Source organism: Symphalangus syndactylus, chromosome 9 (genome assembly GCF_028878055.3).
Source record: "Symphalangus syndactylus isolate Jambi chromosome 9, NHGRI_mSymSyn1-v2.1_pri, whole genome shotgun sequence".
NCBI classification, from domain to species: domain Eukaryota; kingdom Metazoa; phylum Chordata; class Mammalia; order Primates; family Hylobatidae; genus Symphalangus; species Symphalangus syndactylus.
Window position 1 is genome coordinate 98,348,073 of NC_072431.2, and position 27,538 is coordinate 98,375,610.

At 41.4% G+C, this 27,538-nt stretch overlaps 1 protein-coding gene across 7 annotated transcripts in view; it reads left to right on the plus strand.

Annotated features, from left to right (window-relative positions):
- PDE1C (phosphodiesterase 1C) overlaps positions 1 to 27,538 on the plus strand; it is a 692,034-nt gene that overhangs the window by 346,132 nt on the left and 318,364 nt on the right. For 2 of the 7 annotated variants that reach the window (XM_055293499.2, XM_063609693.1), the window contains exons 1-3: positions 3,672 to 3,738; positions 4,362 to 4,464; positions 23,380 to 23,406. The exons of 3 other annotated variants lie outside the window; for them this stretch is intronic. In XM_055293499.2, coding sequence (XP_055149474.1) covers positions 4,364 to 4,464; positions 23,380 to 23,406 — 128 coding nt within the window. In that variant the 5' untranslated portion in view covers positions 3,672 to 3,738; positions 4,362 to 4,363. Of the gene's footprint in view, positions 1 to 3,280; positions 3,739 to 4,361; positions 4,465 to 23,379; positions 23,407 to 27,538 lie in introns of those variants that run through there. 2 more of the 7 variants (XM_055293502.2, XM_063609689.1) reach the window with 2 other exon arrangements.

Consider the following 27,538-nt stretch of genomic DNA (forward strand, 5'->3'; position numbering starts at 1 on the left):
CCACCTACTTTCAAGATCCAGTTCAAATGTCACCTTCACTATGAAGCCTTCCTAATTTCCCCACAGCATGAATGACCCCCTCATCCATGCTCCTGCTCCTTTCTGTACCTTCTCTATTATATACCTCTTTACTAGAGTTTTTGTGTGTCTGCAGGGAGGTGGTATAGCAAAGGCAAAAGAACATAAGCTTTGCCTTTTGGTCTGGGTTTGGAACCTGCTGTGCCATGTATTAGCTGTATGTCTTTGCAGAAGTTATCTGACCATTGGGAGCCCTTTCTGTCTTTACTTGTAAATGAGCATAATTAAACTATGCTAAAGTATTTTGTTGGGGATGAAATGGACCAACCTGTGATGTGCCTGTCATGGTGCTTGGCAGATGACAGTTCTCAAAAACTGGTAGGGTGGTAGATGTGGTTATTGTGATTATAAATGAACCATGAAATCTTAGCAATGAAAGAGACCAGAGGCGTCATTCTCATGCCTTCAAAGCCTGATTCCTATTCCTTTATCAGATTAACATCTAGCTTCCCCTTGAACTCTGGGACAGGTAGCTCACTTTCTTCCTAATCTTTTATAATACTTAATTCTGACAGTGCAGAGGTTAGCTAGTCCATAGACTTAGTTACTCTGTGTGTATTTGCAGGAGTACTTTAAATTGTTGGTTATATGTATGTATGCATGCAAACATGCATGTATATGTGCCTGTGCATATATATATGTATGTATGCATGTCTATATGCATTTAGTGATGTTTGACCATGTAATGTTTCCTAAACAATTTTACTGAAAAAATCTGGGTTAGGAAGAAACAAAGGAAATTAACCTGTAAAGCAAAGTTGTGAGTGACTTTGTGTTTTCTTAGACCTTTTGTTTCCAGGTCTATTTGCATCTGTTTCTTTTTTCTTGCCTCTGAGCAGAATGCCAGTAGAAATTGTGGCTTATGGTGTTGCTGCAACTATCAAGCATACTTTGGCTGTGATAGATGAAGAGAGAACACAATCTGAGTGACGTAGTAACATGGTGCATCTAAAAATAGTAATATTTTGTTGGCAGAGAGAAGACAAAGTTGTTTTCTAATGTGGTTTAGGAGCAAAGAATTCGTAGTTGTTTTGTGGTATTTTGGCCTCAGTTTTCTCATCTGTAAAGTGGGAACATTGGGCACTAAGAGCTGGGGTAAAGAGGAGGCAGAGGTGGACTCTGTACCTGAGAACTAACTACTTCCCTTCCCTATTCAACTGGAGCCACTCTATCTTTATTTTTTAAAGCTGAGTTATGCATTTGAGTTCCTTATATTATTTAAAATAAAATACTCTGTTGCTTCAAAAATTTGAAAACCTCCAAACTGTGTTGTCTTTTGGGCTCCTTCCTGCTCTAAAGACTATTATGGATGTAGATAAAGCAAAGTTATATTTTCCTGACTTTCCAATACACATTAATTTTGTAAGAAATTTTCTCAAATGAAACAAAATCTAGCTTTAAAAACTTAAAAAATTTTTTTTGGTCTTTTCTCTCTGATTTGCTTAATTGCAGCAAAAGTCGATTTCTTTGCTTTTTCTTCCAAAATTTGCTTTTCTCTGACAATCAAAATTCCACTAAGAGTGGGAAAAAGTCATAGATGTGGTATGGAGTGAAAGGTAAGTATCATGCTTAATATTCCTTTGTATATTTTCATTCTAGGCCAGTACTTAGAGAAACTATGACATAGTTAAAATGTGAATTCAGCATCATTCGTCTCTCTTTTCAGCAATTTCTTTTTCCAAGTCTCTCCAGATGACCTCAATGAATCATAAAGATGAAAGCAACATAAAAATATTTTTGCCTAAATGTATCACTTTATAGATGTGGAAAATGGGACTCTGTGAGGGGGATGTATTTGTATAGGATAAGATAATCAGCCATAACTCAAACTCTGGTCTTTTCTAGTTCAGTTCTCTCTCTAGTTGGTCTAGGAAGCCTCCTGGTGCTTCAGTTTTCTTACTGTAAAATGGGGATGATAATAATAGTATCTACCTCATAGAGTAGTCTTGAGTATTACATGACAGTAGAACACTTAGAACAATGCTTGGGCTATGGAAAGTTTCCGATACTTGTTTGCTGTTATTATTATTATACTTCCACATTGTGCCAGCAGGCTGCCCAAGGTGCACACACTAATGGAAATACCCCATTCGGGGACCATGCTGCTGTCTTCCATTCTCAAAACACGTCACTATAAAAATTTCCTCTTGTGACATTCTATTCCCCCAGGGCACTGTTTCTCTGCTGGGTGACATTGGAAGGGTAATTGGTTTTATTCAGATAGATGAACTCCATGTTAAAATATTGCTTAATGTTACCATTGCCTAGTAATAATACCTTAACTCAGTGAAAATGTATGCGCCTCCATAAACCTTAAAGGGCTGACTTTAATGGGGCGACTTCAGATTTACCTGGCAGGTGAGTAGGTAAGTCATTTTTCATCAAACAGGTCTTTTGTCTTGCCTTGAGGTACTACCTTCTCTGCTAGAACGCATGGGGCCAGCCAAGCATCCTCATCACTCTCACCCCTAATTTCTGGAAAATGAATGCCAATTACGAAGTGGGTGAGCATTTATGATTTACAGACCATTTTATTCCTTTGTTAAGGTCAGGTGAATGGAACTTTACTTGAGCAGTGAAGAAAAACTAGTCCTCACTTCTAAGTTTATCATGCTTTTGGGAAGCAGGTAATCATATAATGGATAGAAAAATAATTCTGAGAGTGTGATGGAAAGAAGTATTACCTGTCATTGAGGAAAAATACTGTATATGGCATGCCCCACCCTGAATCTCAGGAACCCTGAGAGCCAGGTTTGAAATAGCCCCTGGTGGTGGCTTCACCTAGAAGGAAGTTTGAGGGACCCTTCTGTGATGTCGCTTGCAATCATCTTGGGCATGGATTCCCCCAGTCTTTGGTTCCTCCCTTCATCTGTCCTCCCTCCCTGACTCCCAACTTCATACCTGGTCCCGTTCTTCCAGAGCATTCTACCTTAGTGACATTGTTCATGAACTAGGGGAACCCTGACAGTGAGTTGCAGCTTTGTGGAACTGAAAGTTTGTCACCATCCACAGCCACCCAGCCAGCACCCAGGAGGGACCCTCTTGAGTAGCGTGTGGCATTGATCTGAAGAAACTTACCTCCTCACTGTTGGTATATTTTCTCCTTTTCTTCCGCACAAGGAGAGAGGTGGGGGTTGGGGGGGAGAGGGAGGGAGGGAGGGAATGAGGGAGGGAGAGAGAGAGCGAGCAAGAGAGCCCCTTTAGCAAGAAAACATCAAGAGTTTTTGAGTGTGGTGTGTGGTTCCCTTCGTCCCCATCAGTCGCTTTAATATTTCAAAATGGACCCAGTTCTGTGGCGGGTCCGAGAGTGAGGCTGTGGGGGACCTCCAGGCCGAACCTCCACGGAGCCTCGCGGCTGCTGCGTGCCCTGGCCCCGGGAGGATAAGGATTTCCCTTCCCTCCTACTTGCGCGCGGAGCCGAGCTCTTGTTGAGGTGCGGGCTCCGGAAGCCCACGCAGCTCCGCAGGTCGATGGTGGCCGCGGCTGCCCTTCGGGGGCGAGTGTGCCCGGCCGGGGTCGGAGCCGAGCGTGTGCCCGGCAGATGGCGGTGCCCGCGCGCCCCTCCCTCCGCGCCTGCGGTGACAGCCCAGACGCCAGCCCGGGCTCTGACAGACGACTTTTCTCACTTGTCAGTTTTCTCGCTTGTCAGCAGAGCTGCTGGTAAGTGAGAGAAAACAGAGGGGCGCGAAGGCAGCGCGGCCAGGGAGTGAGCGGGGCGCTGGGCGCGGGGCGGAGCCGGGTGCGCGGCGTCCGGGTCAAGCCCCACCGCCCGCGCCGGCTCCCGCTTGGCTCAGCCGCTGCTTTTCTCTCCCTTCTCACTTTCTTCCTCCTCCTTCCCACTTTCCTCCCTACCCAGTCCTCCTTTTCACCTCCAAACCCTTTAGCTGCGCGCTGATCGCTTCTGTGGCTTTGTTTGGGGGTTGGGGGAGAATACGAATAGACCCGAGGTGCTTTCTCTTGGAGCAGGAGCCCTATCCCTATCCCTATCCCTATCCCAATCCCAGTCCCTATCTCTATCCCTATCCTTGTCCGTATCCCTGGGCATTAGCCCGGGACCATGGCTGGTTCCCGCAACTGCCTCCGGGGCGCACCTGGGGCCGTGGTTTCCCGCGATCGGAGTCCGCTCTAAGTCGGAGTCTGGGGGCGCAGAAGGGGGAGCGCGCCGAGAAAGTGCCCGGCAAACGCGCGCCGCGCCTGTCTGGGCATCTCGAGCTGGGCGAGGAGACGGGGAGGGGATAGCCCAAACTCTCTCAGCTTCACCGCCGGTGGTCACCTACCTGCAGCTATGGAGTCCCCAACCAAGGAGATTGAAGAATTTGAGAGCAACTCTCTGAAATACCTGCAACCGGAACAGATCGAGAAAATCTGGCTTCGGCTCCGCGGGCTGTAAGTACACCTATTTACTTCTCCTGCCCCATTTCCCGCTCCCATCCTTATTTTACTACACAGCTGCAGTCACGACTGCTCACCCCGTTCCTGCATGGGCTTTTAAATACAACCCTAGAAGTTCCACAGCTGCTGCTCTGTTAATTACAGTCACTGCTACTTTTCTTCCAACACGGAGAGGGTTGTCTTTCTTAGAATGCCTTGCTGTTCCAAGTCATGCTTTTTTGGGGGGAAGGAGAGATGTCCTTTGATGAGTCAGTTATGGTGGCCCAATACTCAATGAGGTGTTTCTGATCCTTTTTGCCCAGGGAGAAAAGTTTGGGACCCAGACAGGGACTTTTAATTGAAGGAAGAATTTTTCTCTGCAAACTGCTTGCATGCACTTGGGCAGGTGGTCCAAGAACTTACCAACAGTTAAAATTCAACATGCATTCTGGCTGCTACATTTCTTTTTTCCCCTCTCCTTAGCCCAGTCGAACTTCTGACATTTCCTGGAGTTCTTTTTGGTGGAGAAATGTTTACTAGAAGGAAAGGCTCTTGTGGAGAAAGTGGGGGGCAGAAACGATATTGGAGTTTTCTTGCAATATTTGAACAGTGAAAGAGAGTGGCCAGAATTCTAGTTGCCCTGATGGATGGAGATCTCTGAATTTCATTCACTTCATTGGGTTCTGTCTGCTTTGGGGTACTGAGGAGAGGTGACCTAAAAATACATGGTATTTTCTGTAAAAATATTTCATCATCAATGAACTGCTGGTCACTCCAGTCAGAAGCTTGAGGGATAGCTGTACATTCACAGCTTGCTCCTCAGTCACTGGGCAGGTCCCAAAGACACCTTCCATGACTACTAAATACTACTTTCATCAGACATTTGGCATCAGATATCTAATGTGGTTTAAAAATATGGTTTTTCTCCAAGCATATTCTCTAGACATTCTGTTTCTAACAAGGGCACTGATGGGAAAACCAACTTCCTGCCAGTTTGTTTGTTTTGCTGCTGTTATTGTTTTTGAAAGCACACACAAAAACAAAAGACAAATAAATGTGTTGATCTAAGTTAGCTTGATATTCAAAGTTTCTAAGGAGAAGCATTAAGGTAGTATGTGTTTCTTTAAGGGGTCCTTATTGACAGGTGCAATTTATAAAAGCCATTCCATATATAGTCCAAGTGAGCTTCATTGCCATTGATTTCAATGGGAAACCATGCCAAATAATTTGATTTTTGACTTGTCTAGCCACCGCTAGTGGAGGCTGTAAATTTATTTGGGAACCTTGTCTCTGGCTGGCAGGCTTTCCTGACAGTTTAGATGCCTGCAACGCAGCAGCTCTCGGAGTGGTGTTTACAGTAATCTCACGTTATATTTAGTGAACATTACGTCCGATTGTATTGCGCTGTACACAGAAAGTTTGTTGTGTCCACAAAGTCTGGGCCCAAAGTGTATAACGTGAAAATGTTGTCGAGCTGGATTCCGTGCCATGCTGACTAGAGGGATTCATATCCATACACCCAGGAACTTCTTCTCTTGGGCTGCTTTTCAATTTAAACCGACTCCACGGAGACATTTGGGCTACAGACAAGTGTTTGGTCAAATCAGCAATGCTGAGGCGGGAACTTGTGTGGAAAAGCGTTAGCACTTACAACACTGTGTCGTGTAGCTTTCTCAGTTTCATATCTGCTAGGCTTCTCTCTCCAAGGTGTCGCAGTGTAATGTAACTACATTTTCATTTTCTAGTCTCTTGTATCTACTCAGAACCTAGTGCTTTTGAACATGAAAAGTGTGGGGTGATTATACCTTCACTTTCTAATTTGAAAAGGAGATGTTATTATTTGTTATTATTATACATATTTTTACCAGTATGTGATCCTTACCTCCTCCTCCTCCTCCTCCTCTTCTTCTTCTTCTTTCTCCTTCTTCCTCCTTCTCCTTCTTCCTCCTCCTTCTTTCTCCTTTCGCCTCCTCCTCCTCCTCCACCACCTCCTCCTCCTCCTCCTCCTCCTCCTCCTCCTCCTCCTCCTCCTCCTCCTCCTCCTCCTCCTTCTTCTTCTTCTTCTTCTTCTTCTTCTTCTTCTTCTTCTTCTTCTTCTTCTTCTTCTTCTTCTTCTTCTTCTTCTTCTTCTTCTTCTTTTCTCTTCTTCTTTTTAAATCTAACAGCAGTACTACAATAAATAGCTAAAGACTCTGGAAACCAAAGCACACACTCTTTTATACAACTTGGAATAACATTTTTGCAGTCCACAACTTGGAATAACACTTTGCAGACCACAAAATAGAAACCCTTAGGAGAAGGAAGGGTGTGTGCATATTTGTCCACACAACAGATTGTCAGTAAGAGAAAGGAAGCTGCTCTTTCAACATTTTAGAAAGGCTCAAACCATAATTGGATTTTCATACCAATTTATTACCATGACACCTTTATAGAAAGGGCTCTGTAGGTGACCACAGATGGTCAGGAATTCAGTTCAGCTTGTCTGAGAGACATCTTACTTCAGGATGTGATCATCATCTCATGCCTGGATTATTCAATGGTATCGCATCTCCTTCTTGTTGGTATCTCCCGTATTTAATTTATTGTTGAATTTTTCGTCTCCTCCATTAGAATGTAAGTTCCATGAGGAGAGATACTTACTCACTGCAATACCTAGAACAGCATTTAGCACATAGTAGATGCTCAAGCAATAGGTGATGAAGCATAAAAACCCAAATGTGAGCTTTTAAATATTCAAAATGAAGATAAATATATATTTAGGACAGCTTATGGCCATGAGACCTGTCAACGCAATGTGCCATGAGCTAGCTAGGATGCAGGTTTTATTAACATCATTGCCTAGGTTGGGGCACAGAAATCTAAACTGAGGTTGGAGCTGGGCAAGATGTGTGGCAGAGTTGTGGCCCAGGGCTGAATCCCACTGTGGTGATCATGCGGGCTTTCTCTTTCCCTTCTTTATAGCTCCTCTTTCACACTGGTGAGGGGTGGTCTTTACCAGAGCAAGAGGATTTCTGTGGTTATCATCTGCAAAGAATCAACAGCCAAGGATACTGCAGGGAAGTGTCCCCTATACATTCCAACCCCTACCCATACCCTGCCATGCTTTATTTTTCTCTAGCACTTCCCACCATCCGAATGCTCTATAGTTTATTTATTTTTAGGTTTATTGTCTGTCTCCCCCAGCTAGAATATAAGCCCCATGAAGACAGGGTTTTTGATTTGCTTTGGTCACTTGCTTTTGGTTTGCTTTTTATCCCCAGTGCCTACACTTCCACCCAGTATACAGTAATACATATTTGAAACATAGAGCTGTTTTACATATTTCTCTAAGAAAGAATTGGGAAGAACTCTTAGCATTGCAGCATCATCAGCATACTAACAGTACATCAAATATTGGAGATGTGAGTTTTAAACACTCTCTATCTTAGCTGGGATTATAGACACCTGCAAGCCCAGGTGTCTGTTGTGATGATGGTGCCCATGCCCCTTGAGCGAGGTGCTGCACACTAATGCTCAGAGGCTAGCTGCGATTCCAGGGTGGGTGCTGGTCCTCAGCCTTGCTCTGCGGCCCTGATGCTTCTTATGCACATGCTCCTATTTCTCTAAGTGAGAAGAAAACAAATACCGCACACCTGAGCTTTCTTAATTGAAACTCTCAGAGGGATGCTGTCCTCTTACTCTTCGGAGAGGAACCTCATTTTTCCTTTTCCGTAAACCTTAGTTCCTCCCAATGAGCTGTTGTCATATCTCTTTTCTCTGGAGGACTGGGTAGAGTTTTTGAGTCCCTCTCAATTACTTTTTTGTTACAGAATCTTCCAGTCAGGGAAACAGGGCTGTGGGTGTTCTATATACCCCTGATGAAGCCTCATAGGGCTCCTTGGGTTTGAGCAATTGGGTTATGACTGTACCTTGGGTCCCGACCAAAAAGTTTTTCTATTGCCAGCCTGCTAGATGATGACAGAAACGTGTTTCTATGCTGCATTTTTGAAAAACCGAGAGCAAGAGAGCAGGTTTTACTTATTCCTTGGCATTTATTATCACAATTATAATTATCTAATCTCATATTTATTTTGCCCAACTATGAGGTAGTCGGTATAATAAATTTTATGCTTATATAACACTCCATGAAGATGATGATGCTTTTTTGCACTACCTAAAGTAATATTATTAATATAAAGGCAAGAGAATGGCTATTAAGTTAATAGACTGCAACAACTATTGTTTTTGTCTATGCAGCAAGCTTCCCATCCATCTTACTATGCTAACAGACTCTACTCCTCACCCCAGCATAGTACAGGACTGGCCAATGACAGAATTCACCTTTCAGACAATAAAAGTTGGTCTCAAGTAGGGTATGGATCCCAAACAAAGGCATTAGAGTCCCTCATTGACATTTCTGTCATGGCTGTGGGAAAGGGAGGCTTTTCTTTTCTTCTGGACTTTCATGGGGCTGCCGTTGGATCCATTTCCCACCTCATAGAGAAGACCTTTTATGATAGGAGGCAGTGAGGCCAGTGCTCAAAAGGAAGCAGAAAACACGGAGTGGGAATTCCTGGGTCAGCTCCTGGAGGTCCCAGTTCCTGTAGATGTGTCTCCAGTTCTGTCAGCTATCCCAGCTACATGAGCTAGTTAGACTCTGTTTTTGCTTAGGATGTTTTGAATTTGGTTTCTCTGAAACAGTCTTAACTAATACCCTATCAATGTACAGAGAAGTTAAGTAACTCTTCCAACCTACACAGCAAAGATGAGGAGAAAAGCCATAGGCGACAAAGCCTGGACCTTTGGTTTTAAATTTCTTATTTAAGCCCTCTCTGTGTTTTCTTTCTATGTAACCGAATTTTTAAATGATATAATTAGTGTTCAGGCAACATGGGATTACTCAATTAACATTTACTGAGTGTCTATTAGGTGCCAGTCAGTTTGCTAAGCCCTGGGTTTGCAAAAGTAGGTAAGATACTTACTTGACTTTCAGCAACTTGAAGGCTAGTGGCAGAGACTGATAGGAGTACCTGGAGGTGATGAATATAGTTCCAGGGGGATGCGGAGGAAGCTACCTCTACCTGGGAGGGCCAGAGAAGGTGTTACAGACTACAGTTAATTGTGTATTCATTCTAGCAGACTCATTAGAGTCATAAGGAAGAAACTTGCTTCGACTCTTTTCATTGATGTCAGCCTTTTGCAAAAATGCAAAGAAACCTTTTACAAAGATGAGAGAAAAACAAGGAGTCTTCTGGGCAGCCTAAAATAAACTAGTTGAGATTTCTGAGCTGTTCTTATGGACTACTGGCAAAGCTGCTTGCACTTAACTGAGATATGGCTTGAGTTCTAGTGAACCTTTTCTATGTTCACCACTCATTGAGAATTCCCTAAGGAGAGAGTATGGTTGGGTCTATTTGCTGTCATGCAACATGGAGCTATTGGAGATAAATCTCACCCACCCCCCGCCCCCCACTCCCCCGCCGTCCTGTCAGAAGTAGTTGGCCCCTGAATTGGTCTGGGTCACAGGATTACCTTCTCCTATTAATCAATTCCCAAGAGGCTTACTTTCCTTAAAAGGTTAATGTGTGGTATCCGCTTGCAGCTCATCTAGTGCAATACTAAGGGACAGACAGAAGTGTAGTCATGAGAGGTGCTGCTGGAAAGGAAGGCAGGGGCCAGGTAGTGATACATGACATTTAAAAATTTTACTTTTTGTTTTACTCAAAATAATATATGCTCAAAGTTTGAGGAGGTGAGTAATTGAACACATTTTACTATACAACAAAAAAGTGCTGTGTTCTAGGTGTCCTTTCATATCTTCTAGAGAAGTACATATATATTTTATGATACATAATATTTTTAGAAGTTTGTATTTTATCCTTTCAGTTATAAGAAATTGTTAAAAGATGTTAAGCTGGAGAGTAACAAAATTAGATTTGAATTTTAGGATTGTAATTCTGGAAAAAGGGTGGAGGACAGATTGGAGATGCGACTTGAGGCCTGGAGACCAGTTGGGGAAGATGCCTGATTTGGGGTAGCGCTACTGAAGACGAAAGAACAGGGGCATGTTTGAAATGAGAATTGACAGAACATAGATTTAGAGTAGAGAAAGAGGAGCAGTTGTCTTCTGAGTTCTTTCAGCTTGGATGTCTCAGTGAATTTGGTGTTATTTGCCTTGTTAGGGACTGTGGAGATAAGAGCAGGCTTGGATAAAGCAGAATGATAAACTTGGGTGTAGATATGTTAAATTGGTAGCCTCTGGAATGTTCAAGTAGCTATTGGTGATGGCAATATGGAGCCATGGAGAGATCTTTGACCTGGAGCGGTGGGTCTGAGATCTTGGTTCTTAATATTAAATCCTTGCAAGGAGATGACCCAGGGAAGAGGGCATTGACCTGAATCTTACCAGAAAAGCAATTCCAGAAGAATACTTTAAAAAATTGTTGTTTCCCGCAGATTACATGTTTGGTGTATTAATTGGTCCTTTTACTCTCCCATTCAATTGGAATTGCCAGATTGTTCAGCATATTTTTATTGGGTTTCCATTATGTACTAGGTGCTAGGAGCTTCAGAAGGAATGTGAAAATATCAGAAGAAAATCCTTACCATCAGGAAACTTAGAATATATTGAGGGAAACAAGATACTTCTTATACATGTGAAAAGGTTAAAAATCAACAACAAAAGAGACGGCAATAATTAATTGCTGACTAAGTGATATGGACGCTACATGCTAGGATTCAGAGAAGGGAGACATTTGTGTTTGAAGGATTGTTTTTGAGTCTTTCTTTTCTTAATAAAGATCAAATTAAATCTCTCTGAAATACATTCTTAATGTATATTAAAAGGGAAAAATGTGAATATCAAAAGGAGTAAGTAGATTCTCACATTTACAGTGAAATTTTCTTTACTTGAATACTCATGTAGTTTACTAGTACATCATCACTTGATTATTGTAATTTGGTTATGCTAGTGTATTAGTTAATTACAACTCAATATTTAGCAGCGAAGTGCTTAATATTTTGACTGAGCTTTACAGCATGCCTCTGTCAGTTGGGAAGCAGCCCTCAGCAGAGAGGTTTCTGCATTACCATCTCTAGTTTTCAATCTTTAATTTTCTTTGGCTCATGGAAGACTACTTTCCTTGGTTTCCATTTCCCCACATGGAAGGAAAGTGTTTATAGGACCTATCTCCTGGATTTTTGAGAAACAACTAAAAGAAATAATTGTTACTAGGTTAATGCAAAAGTAATTGTGGTTTTTGCTATTAGTTTTAATGGCAAAAACCACATTACTTTTGCACCAACTTAACAAATATGAGGCACATTAAAATAGACTGGGACAGCTTTGAGAATGACCATCATTGGAGTTTCCCACTAGCAATAAAAATGAATTCTACAACAAATGCAACACTCTATTTCTGGAGGAAGTATACTGAATTCATATAAAGTGTTGGTATTCTTCAGGCTTTTATTGTACTGTTTATACAGAGTCCTCTTGACAGCTGTTATTAAACAAAATAAATGAGTCTTAATGACCGTAAGACAAAGCTAGATGTTCCTAGCTTGTGAGATTATGAACAAACTAAAGAGAGTCATTCCATTCAGAAGATATAAAAATTGATCATTTTAGGTAATGAGTTTTATTCATATAGTTGAAGCAATACACATCTGTATGCAGAAAATTCATTCATTCATTCACTTACCAAATACTTCTGTGGCACTTACTATGTGCCTGGTGCTGTGCTAAGCACCAGGGAATTAGTGGGAAACAAGAGAAAGGCTCCCTCCCTCGGAGGATGTTCAGCCTACAGTAGAGGAATATATTAAACAATATTTCCATAAATTACTACCTGCTGTGACGAGTGCTGCACGAAGTCCAGCACAGGGAGCTGTGAAAACAGAAGAGAGGACCCAAACCTGGTCCGGGATTCAGAGAAGGCTTCTTTGAAGAAAAGAGACGGATGCTGAGACATGAAGATTATGTAAATTGTAGTTAAGTAGAGTTAGGGAAGCGTATTCTAGGCATTTAAGGACTGGGATGTTTATACCTGCAAAGATCTAAAGACAAGAAGGAGCATGGCCCTTCTGAGAAAATGAAAGAAGGCCAAGTGGCTGCAGCGCAGACTGGAAGGAGGCGAAGGCTCTAGACACAGCTGGAGAGGAGCCAGGTCCGACTTCATCCACCAGGGAGCCTCAGCAAGGGGAAGCCATTATCAGTAGGCACGGATGTGAGAACTTTTTAGGAGGTAGATCCAACAGGACTTGGATATGGAGGATGAGGAAGAAAATGGAATCAAGGTCAACTCGCAGGTTTTTGGCTTGAATCCCCAGGTTCTTTTTTCTTAGATTAGGATCACTGAAGGAGGAACATGTTTGCAGGTCTTGTCGTGAGTGGGAACAGAATAAATGGGGGGTAGAGAGTTCAGTATGGGATGAGTTCAGTGTGGGACACACTGACTATGAGGGGAGATATGGGGAAGGCAAGAGCAGTTGGATAAGTGAGTCTGGAGATTAAACAGAAGGTCTGGAGATATAATCTACAGCCCAGCAAAGTAAGCAGAAAAATTCTGCATATATCTGAATGATGCCAAATTAATATATCTATAAATTTTGTAAGTAGAGAATACAGTTTAGTGTGACCCCTAAATAGTCTGAAGGAAGGTTTCAGAAAACCAAAAATTTATGTATATTTTCTCACTGGCATTTACTTGTTCAAAATATTGGCATTTACTTAGGCCAGCTAGTAATCATGACTTGAAACTTATATTGACTACTTGGTATCATGCCCATTAAAACATAGGTTTGGAACAGAGACAGAAACCAGTATGGTCATTCTCAGTATTCCAAGTGCAGAAAGAGGCCATGACCCAGGGAGCCTAATGGGTTGAGCCCTCATCACGGACCTTCTGGGAGGTCGAGGGCACATGCCATGGGGCTGAGACCTGAAGCCTGGAGCCTAGCCCACTGCAGAAGGGCCAAGTGAAGCTTGGCTGCGTGGAGGCTCTCTGGCTCTGGCAAGAGGCCCTTCTGCAGTTTAGGCTCCATTGACGGGGCTTGGCCTCCCTGTGCCTGCTCCAGAGGTGCCTCCATGGATATGGCTGGGCCTTGTCTCCTGGAGCAGTCCACAGTTCTGGCTACAGTGCTCATTCACTGTACCATTTCTGCCCATTGGCGCCCTTTCTCTGCTCTTTAAGGCTTTCCTTCTATTTCTACCCAAATCCAAGGACCCATTGCAAGGACCCGGTATTCAATATTCTTCCAAAATACAGCTTCCTTTCCGTTAAGGCCACCAGAAGAGCGATAATTTAGACAATCAGTATAAGAGTGCATGGAGCATTTTGTCTGAAAGTCGGATATCCAAAGACTATTAAACTGTTGTTTATCCAGATTCCAACCAAAGAAAATGCTTAAATAACCAAGACTTTTCCTACACTCTAGAGATACATCTAGTAAATATGGTAGTGAAAGATTAATCTTTGAAAGCTCCTTCCAGATGTTTTAGGAGTAGTTCAAATTCAGACTAACATCCTGCCACTTATTTTCATTTGTCTCTGACTTTTGTCTAAGGATGACCCACAAAAGTTTATTACATTTAGTATGCCATTCCATGTGGGTGTCACTGGAAACTATGTCTGCTAACTGTGAGGAATTTAAACACTTTCATAAATAAGGCCTTTCCTACCTATTAGTGAAATAGAAGGATTAATTATCATAAATCAAGCCTCATAAATGTTGTTTCAGAACTGCCATTTTGACTATAAAATCACTGACTGAAATTAGTCATTGTTTAAAAAAAATGAAAGAATTGTTGAAAGCACCAATTTCTGGGAGATTTGGCATAGTTTCAGTGAAGGTAACTACTATAGCTCAGGAAAATTTGCTTCCAATGCTCATCTGATTTCAGTTGACAGAAGAGCTCAAAATGGTCCCAAGAAATGCATCTGCTAGTTGGCGTTTTTTTTTTCCCTGTGCTTTGGACAATGGGCTCATTTTGCCATATTTAAATTGTTGAGATTTACAGAGCGTGTGTTCAGGGAGGCTTACACAGATGATGCTACTACAAGATAGGATTTTAGAGGAAATAGGAAGGACTCATGCTCCCAAGGAGCCGTGGCACTGATTCAAATTCACCTGGAATTGTAAATGACCAGCAGCTGCTTTCTGCCAGGAGTCAGTTTTGGTAAGAGTTGGGAGGAAGGGCACAGAGTGGGGAGAGGGAAGGAACACTGCAGGAGCAGGTAGGCAGGACTTAGAAAAATTAGACTGACATTGAAGTGAAACTCAGCAGAAGATTACAGTTTTTGTTCTGGCTAAATCTACAAGGGGAAAAACAAAGTAGAGAATTGAAACAGCTCTGTGGATAATTCAATTAGAAAAAACTCTACTCCTCCCCTAATTACAGGGATAGATCTGTGAAGAGGGAGATTTTGTCTTAATCCTTTGGATTTATATCTACTTTGGCAGTGCCGTCACAGATATTAAGAGATATTTTTGCTTTTAGCTTTTCTCATTGATGTTTATTTAAGTAGGAGACGGGCTCCCAGGAATAAGGTCGCAAAAATTGCTTCCATTCCCACCCACACAGTTTTGCAGTACTTATAACACAGCAAGTGGTTGTAAATACGTGAATAGAGGACTAAATCAGTTATGCAAAAAACGTACTACTTGGGCTTCCACAAGCATGACATTTGCTTTCTATTTTCTTTCTCTAAAAACCTTTCCCTGTTTTTTCACTGGTGCCGCTGATTAGCTCATTGCCCAGCTTTAAGCAATAGGCTTTCAGCTAGAAGGAAAGAAAATTGTGTTTGGTTTGCTAAAAAAAAAAAAAAAAACTTGCCTTCCAAAGGAAGAGTTCAGCTTTCTTTGGGGAGGGGTCCCATTTGGGGCTTCTTAAATAGTAGTCCAAGTGCTGGAATTTTTAACTCAGGCTCATGAGAGAAGCAGGCATGAGCAGGAGATTTGATTTCTGTTTCTGGCCAGCTGTCTGCAGGCAGCCGAGGGGATGCGGAGGGAGATCAGTGAAGAGAGGGGCTTGCTTTGGGAGGACAGGAGCCCTGGGGCAGCCTGGATCTGCCATGTGAGTTGGTGTAGCCCCAGGTGGGGCTTCCTGTAGGGTTGTTTAGTTTGGAGTTTGTTACCTTCTCCTAGGTTTCTCTACTTTCCACGGCCTGGCCAGCTCTAGATAGAAATGCACTTGCTCCTAGGAAAGAGTAAAAAATTGACTGTCTTATTTACATCTCTGCTTCAGATTTGCATTCTCCCGTTCTTTAGAGTCACCATCCCCACCCTCAAACCACACTGTCAAAGGCTTCCTTCATGTGAGTTTCATCCATCACTTTTGGCTAAACGTACTGGAGTTCTCTATGTTTGGGAGCTGGCTATCTCTGAATATGATCTTCCTTTCCTAAGATAATTCAATGACAGTATGAGTCTGTAGAACAATTTTCTCTACTAGAAAACCTAGCTAATAAATTCCCTAGAATTTTTTTTGTTAGTTGTTTTTCTTTCCTAATGATTGGACTATTCAAGGTAAAAATGAGTTGTTGTTTTTTTTTCCATTTTATAATATTTTTTGTTGTTGTTGTCTTGCTGTGGACCTTTGGCCAAGCAGGAAAATGAAATCATTGTGCACATGGAATTTCATTTTGTAGCTCATCAGTTAAATCTTCGAGCTAGTAAGACAGGAGATTCTCTTACTCTATTATCTCCTTTCTCACCCCTAAATATTCTTGTGGAAGGTGCCAAGAGACCACCAGTTTATACATATATTTTTATCATTAGCATTTACTTGTTCAAAGTATGGGAAAGGCCAGGAAGCAATGGATAGCTTTGCAAAGTTAGTTTTTAATACATGCATCATGGAAATGAAATCACTGATAGGAATGAGAAGAAATGTACAAAGACCTTCCGTTCTCAGTAGCATGTAGATTAATTCATACAAATGATGTAAGAGATCCATTAGAAGTTTCTAAAGATATCCAATTCTTTTCAATCTGTATCCTGCATGCCAATGAAAAACAAAACCAGAGGATCAGATGATTGTTCAGATCCTCACTCATTTCATGGTTATTTATGACATTTTATCTCAGTCCACTTTCCCATGAGTGAAACACATGTGATCTGTACTTGTAAGAACCTGTAGTTAACTATACAAGCCTTGCTGTGCATTTTGTTTTTATCTGAGCCTGTCTTTCAATGTCCTGTCCCTTGAGGGAACTGAGGGCTGAGGACCAAGCTTTCCGAAATGGTCTGTGTGTCGGCAGTGGTAGTGGTCTCTGGAGAAAAGAATGGAGACAGGATAGGACTTGGAGAAGAGTGAGTCATTGTTACCCAGAAACCCTGGAGAACACTGAAGGCAGAACTGGAATTTGCATTGTGTGTATGCAGTTGTTGAGTATTCAACTTCCCATACCAGGAAATCTTGTGCCCAACTGGGAGGTATCTTTCTGTCAACTTAGAAACAGAGCACAAGTTTTGGTTTTTCAAAGCCAGCTTGTTAGAATATTAAGCCTATTTATAAACCTCATTATTGCAGCACCCATATGGCTCTTGTTCAAAGATACTCACTTTAAAAAAGTGAAAGACTGCCAGGCACTTCATAATTTAGCATCAATGTTTAATCGACTCTCACTTATCCAGGCTATTAGAAATGATTTCCACATCATCTGTTTGATTTTGGAGTACTTGATGCTTACATTTGACTGCAGGTGTGCCCAGTACTCTGGGAACTCCTAGCCATCAAAAAGCAAATAAAGACCCTTAAAAGCGTCCTTGCCTCCCACCTCACTGTTGTTTCTCGCTGTTTGCCTGCTTGTCTTTACTTTGCCCCTGACTGTGGACAGAGTCACCCCTTAAGCTTGCTTAGTTTCATTCTTTATCTCCCTGACTGAGAGCAGGAGATGGAAAATGAAGTTCAGGGTCTAGAAGCTTCCACTTTATGACACTGCTGTGGAGAGCTTTGGGGAACCTATTTAAATACTGGAGGTCAGTGTTCTTTGCCCTTTGATGATGCTCCTGTTTCAGAATCTGCCTGTCAGGATGTGACCAGCTGGCTGTAAATGGACTGAAGCTGTTGAGGGGGGTTTTGGGGTTCATTTCCCCTGTTGTGCACAAGTGCATGCACACACACATACACGCATCATTTAATACTTGGGTAATCCACAGTTCCATTGAAACATTCCGGACATAAACAGACATTGATTTTCAGCAAGACTAGTGGTCTTTTAATTTACTTAAGAGCTAAATGAGTATGGGTTAATCAATAATTCTAGCCATAGCACATGAGATCTCCGCATTGAGTTACAACTTCCTGAGACCGCTTAAGGATGTGCGTAAGCAAGTTAGTGGGCTCAGTTTTTAGGGAGTTTTTGATAAAAAGGACTTGTTTTGAAATATAATTTTAGATATTTCCAAGGATTATTGTGATATCCAGTTCATAAGTATCCAGTTTTACTTTCTTTTTTCCTGCCTTTTGGGCAATGGCTCAGCTTTGACATTTAAAGGGAGTGTGTGGCTCTGCTAGGTTAAGTGGGATATTGCTGGGGTGGGTGGCAGGGTGTACAGGCAGGCACAGGGCCCCTTAGGCATGGGAAAAGCTGGGCAGTGTTTCAGCTCATCCTCCTCTTAGCAGCACTGAGATTAGCACCTGCTTTCTTTGTGGTTCAAGTGTTCCAAGACAAGGAGAATTGGGAGTATCCAATTTTTCCGTTCTGGAAAAGCAATCTTCAACCTTTTTTTGTGACTTTTATAATTAATGAAAGATTTTTGATCAAGTAAGTTTTGAAAACCTACTGAATTATAATGCCATTATTATTTATGCAATACTACTGTTTTTAGTACAGTAGCTGACACTTGAGCATTTCCAGGATGCCCAGCACTATGCTAAATGCCCTGCAGTCATCATTACATTTAACTCTCACATCACCCCGTAAAGCAGGCACTGCTGTTACCCAAATGTTACAGATGAGGAAACCGGTGGTTGGAGAAGTGATATAAGTTGCTAAAGGTCATGCAGCCTGTCGGACACAATAAGTTGGAGAAGGGATTAAAGCTCAGGCAAGTGATCTTAAGCAGTATGCTGTAATGCCTCCCCTTAGAAAAACAGAAACAACAAACAGATGAAGCCGTGTGTGTGTGTGTGTGTGTGTGTGTGTGTGTGTGTGTGTGTTTCAGTGAGAGAAAGAGAGAGAGAGAACGGTAGAGCCCATTCCAGGGAACAGACTTTGCAAAGTGCCACTCTAGACCTTCTATGAGGCGGTGTCCTCAGCCTGGCCTTGTGAAGATGCCCTTGCCTTCTCTCCCAGCATGAAGCTGGCCTCTCCATCTCCCACCCTGCCAACTTTGCCAGGTCCCAGAACACAACAGCTCTTTGTCATTCTCTACTTTCTGCATCAGCTTGGTCTAGTTACATGAAATCTTGAGATTTGTAGTGTGTTGTTTCAAGTTTCAAAATATTATAAATTTAAATTAAGTTTTAGAAACAAATTTTAAAAACAGGCCAGGAATGGTGGCTCACGCCTGTAATCCCAACACTTTGAGAGGCTGAGGCAGGCAGATCACTTGAGGTCAGGAGTTCGAGACCAGCCTGGCCAACATGGTGAAACCCCATCTCTACTAAAAATACAAAAATTAGCCGGGCATGGTGGTGTGCACCTGTAATCCCAGCTACTCGGAGGCTGAGGCAGGAGAATCGCTTGAACCCAGCAGGAGGAGGTTGCAGTGAGCTGAGATTGCGCCACCGCACTCCAGCCTGGGCGACAGAGTGAGATTCCCTCTCAAAAACAAAACAAAGCAAAAAAAAATTCCCTTTGTCTTTCAGATTGTGAGTCAGGGATTCTGTTGAAGTTCTTAAAAATAGAAGGCCAAGAATAAACTGGGGGGTTTTTTCCAGCTCATTTCCTGCATTTTGGTGGACAGAATGCAGTATGTTTTATTGTTATTAATTTTATTTTGGTTTTGTCTAGTGTCTAAGTTTCTTGGTGGAATCTTTTGCCTTCTTTGTATACATTCCTTAATTTTCTTCGAAGGCTTCAGAATTTGCCTTCTGTCTCAGCCACTTTAAGGTTCTGTATCCTTAGGCAAGTTACTTAACGTCTCTGAGACTCACTTCTGTCAAGTGGAAAGTAGGTAGAACCTCTCAGGGTTTGTAGGAGTTGTAAGTGAGTTAACTTGTGTAAGAGGAATGGAACAGAGGAGTTGCTCAACAAATGTGAGCTCCCCAGCCTTCTCATTGCTTTCCCTCTGTGTGTAGGAAACCACAGCTGTGGTGGATGTCCTCACTGCTCATTATAAATCATTGCTTAGTTGAAGGAAAAGGAATAAAAAGAAAGCATTTTTGATCCATTTTTGGGTAAATGCATTCATGAATTCAATAACAACACATTGAGCAGTTGCCATTACAAGGAAGAAACAATAGCAGATGTCAGGTAAGCCATCATTCCTTCCGTAAGAATAACAGATCATGACCATGAGCAGTCATAAGTGCACTGTGGTGGGTAAGCTCTGGCCACTATGGGACACACAGAAGGAGTGTTACCCAGTTTGGGAGGCCCTAGAAGGTCTTTGGAAGTGATGTTTCAGTTGAGAACTGAAGGATGAGTAGGGCTCAGTCAGGCCTCACCAATCTTGCCCATTCAAAATAATCTGAGAGTTGGATCTTGAGTAATTTTTATGAGTTGCATTTTCTCTTGTGCTTTAAGAGCTGACCTCCAAACTCCATTGTAAGATAATACCATTTGGGTTGATTTTAGGGCTATGTCTAAATGGGAGAAGATTGAAGGGGGAAACTTTACAATATCTGAAGCTAAGAATATATCTATGAACGTGGGGAGTGTCAGGAAGGTGAATTGGACTGAAAATCAGACTTCTGGTCTTTCTTTCTTTGGGTCTACCATATGCACAACCCATCTTTTGATGTGTATGGGTGACAGTTGCAAATAGTTCATTTAGTTGGCCAACCATGTGGCAGTTAATGTGCATGCCCTTGGATAGATATAGAGATGCATATGACAGACCTCTGACCTCAAGACGCTCAGAACTAGGGACCAAGGGGCCTAAAAATCTTAGAATGCCTCTTACATGGCAGGCATATTAGATGACAAATTTAATACATGATCTCATTTGAGATCATCTCATCCATTTCATAGATGCAGAAATGAAAGCTTGATTTAGCACAGGGCTTGCCTGAGGTCTCACAGCTAGTGAGGGTGAAGTTAGGTTTTGAGCCAGGTCTATCACACTCCAGAGCTCTGTTGCCTTTCCACAAAATCACAGACATGAGAAAATGCAATGCCACGGAGAATGGTGTCAGAGAGGTTTCAGCATGCTGTGGGAGCACAGAAGAGGGTGTGTAATGTGGCTTCCCACAAGAGGTGACCCTCCCCCTGGGTATCATCTTTTTCTAAAATATAAATTTTATTACTCTTCCTGTTTAATTCTGTCCTTAGCACTTGCCAGCCTTATTTCCTGCTACCTCACTCTATAGTCCCTGCTTGCTGGGCTGGTTTGAGACCATGAGGCATGCCCTCTGTTTCTGCTTGCTGTATACTTCCATATTTCTTCCTGCTGACATTTCACCCATCAATCAAGACTACCTCTTTCACAAAGCTTCCTTGAGCCATCTCTTGTATTTGTTGTTAAAATAACACTTTAGGTGCATGTCTTAACTTCCTTTTTAGAATTTGGGTTCTTTCAGAGAGGGGATCCTACAGAGTTATGAGGAATAGCAAAGTATATTAAGTGCTTATTGCTAGTAGGTGCTGAAAATGAAGCTTTTCTTATTTTTGTTTATCTTTGATTCTTTCAGAACTCCCAGCAGTGCCTTTATATATTTCTTTGGCAAGTGTTGGGAGAATTCTGTGGAAACCAATAGCAAGGGCTGTGTTCTTCTGACCTCTGAAGATACTGTCTGCTGATAGGATTAGTTGGGCTTCTGAGTAGAGGCTAGGGGCATTCTTCTTTTCCAACTGCCTCCTTGCCTTTGGTCCCTGTATATGCTCAATGGGTTATTTTTTCATCTTGCCAGTTGTGCCTTAGATCAGTTTGTTAGACTGCTGTGCTAATGAGTCCAATGGCACAGGTCACACCCACAGCTCACTATGCTCTGTGGCTGAAGGTGAAGCCTCTGCCCTTGGCTGCTGCCTGGAAAGTGTGAGCTGTCATTGGTGACAGGGTCCAGGTGCGAGAGAGTGAGTGATCAGTGCACATGCATCATAGCTTTTGGGGAGAGTATGAGGTAAACCACACAAAGAACTTGCCCTTGGGGAGCTGACATTCAGGTGAATTATCTCATTTATTTCTCATAACAAGGTCTCAGAAGAGGGGCTCTGATTCTTCCCACTTTATATGCAAAGAAACTGAGGTTCAGGGGGATTTAATAACTAGTCCAGCATTGTAAAGCTAAGTGCTAGAGCCAAGATTGGAACATAGGTAGTTTGCTTGAAAGGCCAAGCCTTAATCTACTGTTAGTCAACTTTCCTCCCTATTATATGTGATACAATTGAAACATGGAAATATCTCTATATAGTCCTATATTTGTATATATCTTTATATGTAACTATATAGGTGTATCCATATTTTAATATTTTTTTTCTATTATAATGCTCACTCTTTAAAGAAAATTTGGAAAATTCATAAAACTAAAAAGGAGTGATTTGTCATCCTACTACCCTGGAGTCATGGTTGTCATTCTGGTGTGTCTCCTTTCAGATAAATAGATATCACTACATGTCTAGTCAAGACCACACTGTAGGTTCTGTGTTACTTGCTGCTTTACACACCTGACACTGCCCTGTGTGATTTCATTTTAACAGAGATGTAACAGGTCCTAGTGATTCTCAATTTGAAACCTCTTTAGTTTACAAAAAAATATGGTGCACAGCTCTCCATTAGCAAATCAGTGGTTTGCTTCCTGGGTACAGTGACTGTAATGGAAATGCAGGTGTGGAACTAAGGTCAACTGGGAAACATTGTACTTCCTGGATATGCTACAAGGAGATGGATTTTCTTTCCTTAGCACTTCCTCTCCTCTAATCCCCTCCGGTGCTGAGCCTATTGAAACTATTTTAAGGGTCTTCAGAGTCTACAAAAATTGATACACACATGAAGAACGTTGGGATATTGGGACAACATACATTTTATGGCCATTTTCCCCTTGTCTGCCACTCTGACCTAGGTGAGACAGTCAGAGCAGATGTTACTAGCTTCATGTGATAGATTAAGAAGCCTGATGCACAAGATTTGCCCAAGGCTAAATGACTGTAAATGGCAGAGGTGGGCTGGAACTGGGTCTCTTCTGCTTCCTGGGGATGGTTCCTAATGCTGGTTCTCAACATTTGCTTCCAGACTTTCTCATTGTCCCCTTCCTCACTTCTTTTTTTGAAGACCTTATGTCTCATCTTATAGTTTAGCTGCATGACTGCACATTTACATTTAAGAAGGCACATCCTTAAAGGGACCTCAGTGCTAGATGTTGGGGATAATAGTAACGATAGTGACAACATAAATAACTGATCATTATTCACCATTTAACCCATTTAATATGTGCCAGATAAAAGAAATGTTTTGTAAGTTTGTGTCCATTTACTCTGCAAGAACCTCATGAACCTGGTAAAGGAAGGATTGAGGTTTGAACCTAGATTTTGTGGTCTTTAAAGCCTGACCTCAACTAAAATGCCAGGGAACCTTCAAAAGGAAAAGGGAAGAACATGGGAGCAGAGCCACTGAGCTCTTGGGATGCTATTTTTTACTAAAGGCTTAGGTTCTATACTTCTGACTACAATATAACACAGCATTCCCAAACTTTTAACTAAGCTTTGAAACCCATAAGCTTCACAGAGAAACCCCCCTAAGAAGTGTTGACCTCCATGCCCATCCCCACTGAAGTAATCCCTTTCTTACCCACTGCCTGCCAGAACCCTTTTCTGATATGTGTTTATGCCTCTTTTCTTACAGGAGGAAATATAAGAAAACGTCCCAGAGGTAAGAACATCTTTCTGAGCTGCAACTGGTTGATTCATTTGTGGCCCAGCTCTTCACAAGTCTGGCTCATGGTGGACTGGAACTGTAATAAACAGGCTCTTGGTTCTTTCTCAGCATGTTGCCTGCTTTATCTCCGATTGCGACTGCTGCTGTAATTAAAAATTGATTGCAGGCATCTAGTGAGGCACAGTAGGTGGATGCCTTCGCAAGAGAGTGGATCCTGTGGGCTCAAAAGCTTGTTACTGCCATGCTGTCTAGTGATTTTCCTAAAACCTTGACCAGAGAGTGATTGGGCTGGCGGGGGCTGAAGGTATATGGATGGGGAGCACAAAGCGATCTTTATATACGTGTTTAGTGTCTGAATTCTCCTTTGTCTCAGAATCTCCTTTGCCTGATTTGCTGACAAAATGCTGTTGAGCTCAAAGCACAGGTACAGATTCCTTTAAGGGCAGTGGCAGTCTTTCAATTTGACCGTGGAAAGGGTAATTTTAACTAGAATGACATCTGTCATCATCCCTCATGTGCCCAGCCTGCCTCTGGGCTGTGCTTTGCAGACTCTTTGGCATAAGGAGCTGTGAGGGATCAGTTGGTCACTGGCCCTAACCTATGTGGCTATTAAATGTTGGACTTAAATCTTCTGTATTTATAGTTCAAAAATGACTTACCAGGTTTTTGAGTGCGTGGCCTCCGAGGTCCAATGGGAAGCCCATTTTTCAGTACATATGCGATTTTCATTCCCCATTACAGTACCCGTTGACAGATGTAGTTTGCTGACTTGGTGGAGCAGCATGTGTATTTGAGCATGCATACAAGTTGTGACTATGGAGAGGGTGAGTGGGTTCTCTAATGATAGAATAATGAAATAAGCTTAGGAAATGTCACATACTTCTTTGTGGAATTTATTCATTGGTTAATCTTTTAAAAATTATATATATCTAAAGTGTATGATATGTTTTTTCATGTGTGTATATATATATATATATATATACATACACATAGTGAAATCATTACAGTCAAGCAAATTAACATATTCATCACCTCACGTTGTTCATTCATTGGTTCATCTTGTATACACTGCTTTCTGTTTTTTACAATGATTTGTTTTCACAAATTTGATTGGACAATAATGGCACAGACGGTCTCCCATGACCTCTTTTATTTCTCCAGCTGATGCTGGAGAATAAATCTAGACATAGTTCTGTGAGTAATTAACTTTAGCCAAAGGTGTCTCTCATGTTTTTGATAATCATATTATATTGATAGTCACATGCACAATACTTTAAAAAAATCTTCCAATTTAACAAAAGTTTATTTAATACTTACTATAGTATATTGCCATATAGTTCAGTAAATACTGGAAATAACAAGATATGTACAAATGCCTCTTGCTACTTCCAACCTCCATCTTTATTCTTTAAACTTAGCTATGACTCTCCATCAAAGTTGGGATTCTAAAGGTCCAGCTGATCACTGATGCTTTCTTAGGAAGAGCTTTCATAAACTTTTAGTAAGCATATTATCTTAGGCTTGTCTAGGGGTGTAGACCTCATGTATGTTAGGAGGCTTTTCTTGAGTTAGGTGGTCCCATAAGATTATAATGGTGCTGAAAAATTCCTATTGCTTAGTGACATAGTAGCTGCAGTAACATTATAGTACAATGCATTAGCTTTTCTATGTTTAGATATGTTTAGATACCCACATACTTACCATTGTGTTACAGTTGCCCATAGTACTAAGTACAGTATTATGCTGTACAGGTTTGTAGCCTAGGAGCAATAGGCTATACCACACAGCCTAGGCATGTAGTAGGCTGTACCATGTAGGTTTGTGTAAGTACACTTGATGAATTTCACACAATATCAATATTGCCTAAGGACACATTTATTATAATGTGACTCTATTGTTATATTCTATAATATTTATTCTTTTTATTGAGAAGAGTTTGGAAATAAAGTTACTTAGACCTTTTGCTGACCAAGCATTTGAAGCCCACAATTCAATCTAGAAGGCCTGTGTCTGCTTTCATTGTGCTTGACTTGGGTGTTATGGAATTAAACAGATTACATGCAGATTAAAAAGATTATTAATGCAATTAAAATTTGCCGGTAGGTTTCAACAATGGCATTTTTTAGATCACCGCTTTAGTCTCGCCTTTTCTAATGAGCATCATCTCACAGTAGAGATTCCTGTGGATGGTCTCCTCCAGGGGTGTCCAGTGGAGAGAATACAGTCATGAGTTCTTAGTTTCTGTTTCTATTTGGGCCAGTAAAGCCCCTTCCTCATCCCTCTTTTATTCTTATCAATATAGACAGAAACTAAAAATCATGGCTTCAGGCTGCTAAAAGCCTAAAACAAAACAACAACATCAACGACAAAATAAAGTGGGTTGAGCAAACTTGGGTCCAAAGGAGTGGTATTATAATTTGATATGCAGCATAGAGTGCACGAGTCATTGAGAGGAAAATGAACTAAAACTTTAAAGCTTCCTGGAGATTGCTGTACTTTTCTAAATATAGTGAGAGCTTGTACAGATGGCTAAACAATTTTGTCTTGTTCAGGTTCATTGGACTCACGGTAGTAATTGCATGTGAACCACTGAGCAGGATGTAAATTAATCACTCAGATTAGAGGGCACAGTAGTCTTGAGTAGTAAAAAGTAATTTATCATTTTCACATGTACTTAACCTGGAGTATGAGGTGCTTCAAAGTTGCCTCAATTTTGTTTTAAGGAGAGATACTTAGACAGTGAGAGGAAGTTTTACAAGAGAGCTGCTCAAACCTGTCAAGGTTCAAATTACAATGTCAATTTTGTTTTGAAAGTGTGTTTTTTGCATATCTGACGTGAATGCTGTTGCATTTTTTTTATTTTGTCACTGTAATGAAAAATAAACCAATTACATTGAACAAGCTTTATTGAAGTCATTTAACGTGTGAATTAATAGAGGATCAGTTTGAGCTCTTCTATTTTTAATGAGATACATATTTTTATATGAAGTAGATCCATGTGCTTCTGATCCATCATTGAATTACAAGCCATCCTCAACTTAGTGGCTTAAAATAACTTTTATTCTGCTCATAATTTTGCAGGTCAGGAATTCAGGAAGGACATGGTTGGCTGGTTTGAATCTGATCCACCTGGTGTCAATTGGGGCTGCTGGGGATGGAGACTCCACTTCCAAGACAGTGTCTTTGCTCACATGTTAGGAGTCTTGGTGCTTTTTGTTTCTTGCTCTCTCCCTCTCTATTTTTTCTCTCTCTCTCCCTCTCTCCTCATATGGCTTTTGGCCTTCAAGGTGCTTCCATCTCGCTTGGGCTTCTTACTACATGGTGGTCTCAGGGCAGTTGCACTTATCTGGTTTCTTAGGTCAAATGTTCTAAGAGACAGGAAGTAAAAGCTGCTAGTCTCTTAATTATGGCCTGGGTCCAGAAGTGGGCACTGCATCACTTCTGCTGTGTCTTATTGGTCAAGCTATCACTGAACCCACCCATTCAAGAGAATGGACCATAGACTAAATCTCTCGATAAAAGAAGTGTTTTTAAAAATTTCCAGCCTTCTTTAATCCATGTAGCAAACCTTTAGCCTTTTTCAGAATAATCTTGCTTGAGACCTTCTCTGGGGATCTGTAGATTTGGAGTAGGTGGATTCCTCATTTGATGAATGGTAGACAATTTAAAATATATCTTGACACCCCCAGTCAAGTAATGGTCTGTTTGAATGTTTGCTTGCCTACTTGATGGTTTATTTGGACTGGGAATAGCTGTGATTCCTTTTTCATGGTAGGAATAAACACAGCAATGTGGACTTAACTGGTGAGTTTAATTCTAACTGCAGTTATTTGGCTGGAGTTAATAATTAGTCAAATAAAGTAGGTGGCTTAATATAGGAAAACTAAGTGATATAAATGTTATATTAAAAAGGTTTGATTTGGACATCAAAGGGAAGACAGCCCAGGATACAAAAATAATCTACATTTGTTTACACTTCTTGCTAACTTTCATTTTATTTCACTTATATATTTGTTTACCTATCAAAACCTTGTTAAAGAAAAAAAACCCCACAGCTTTCAAAGTAATTGTCATCCTACTACAACACAATTGAGGCAGTCATCTTTCTCCAAGTATTTCATGAAGT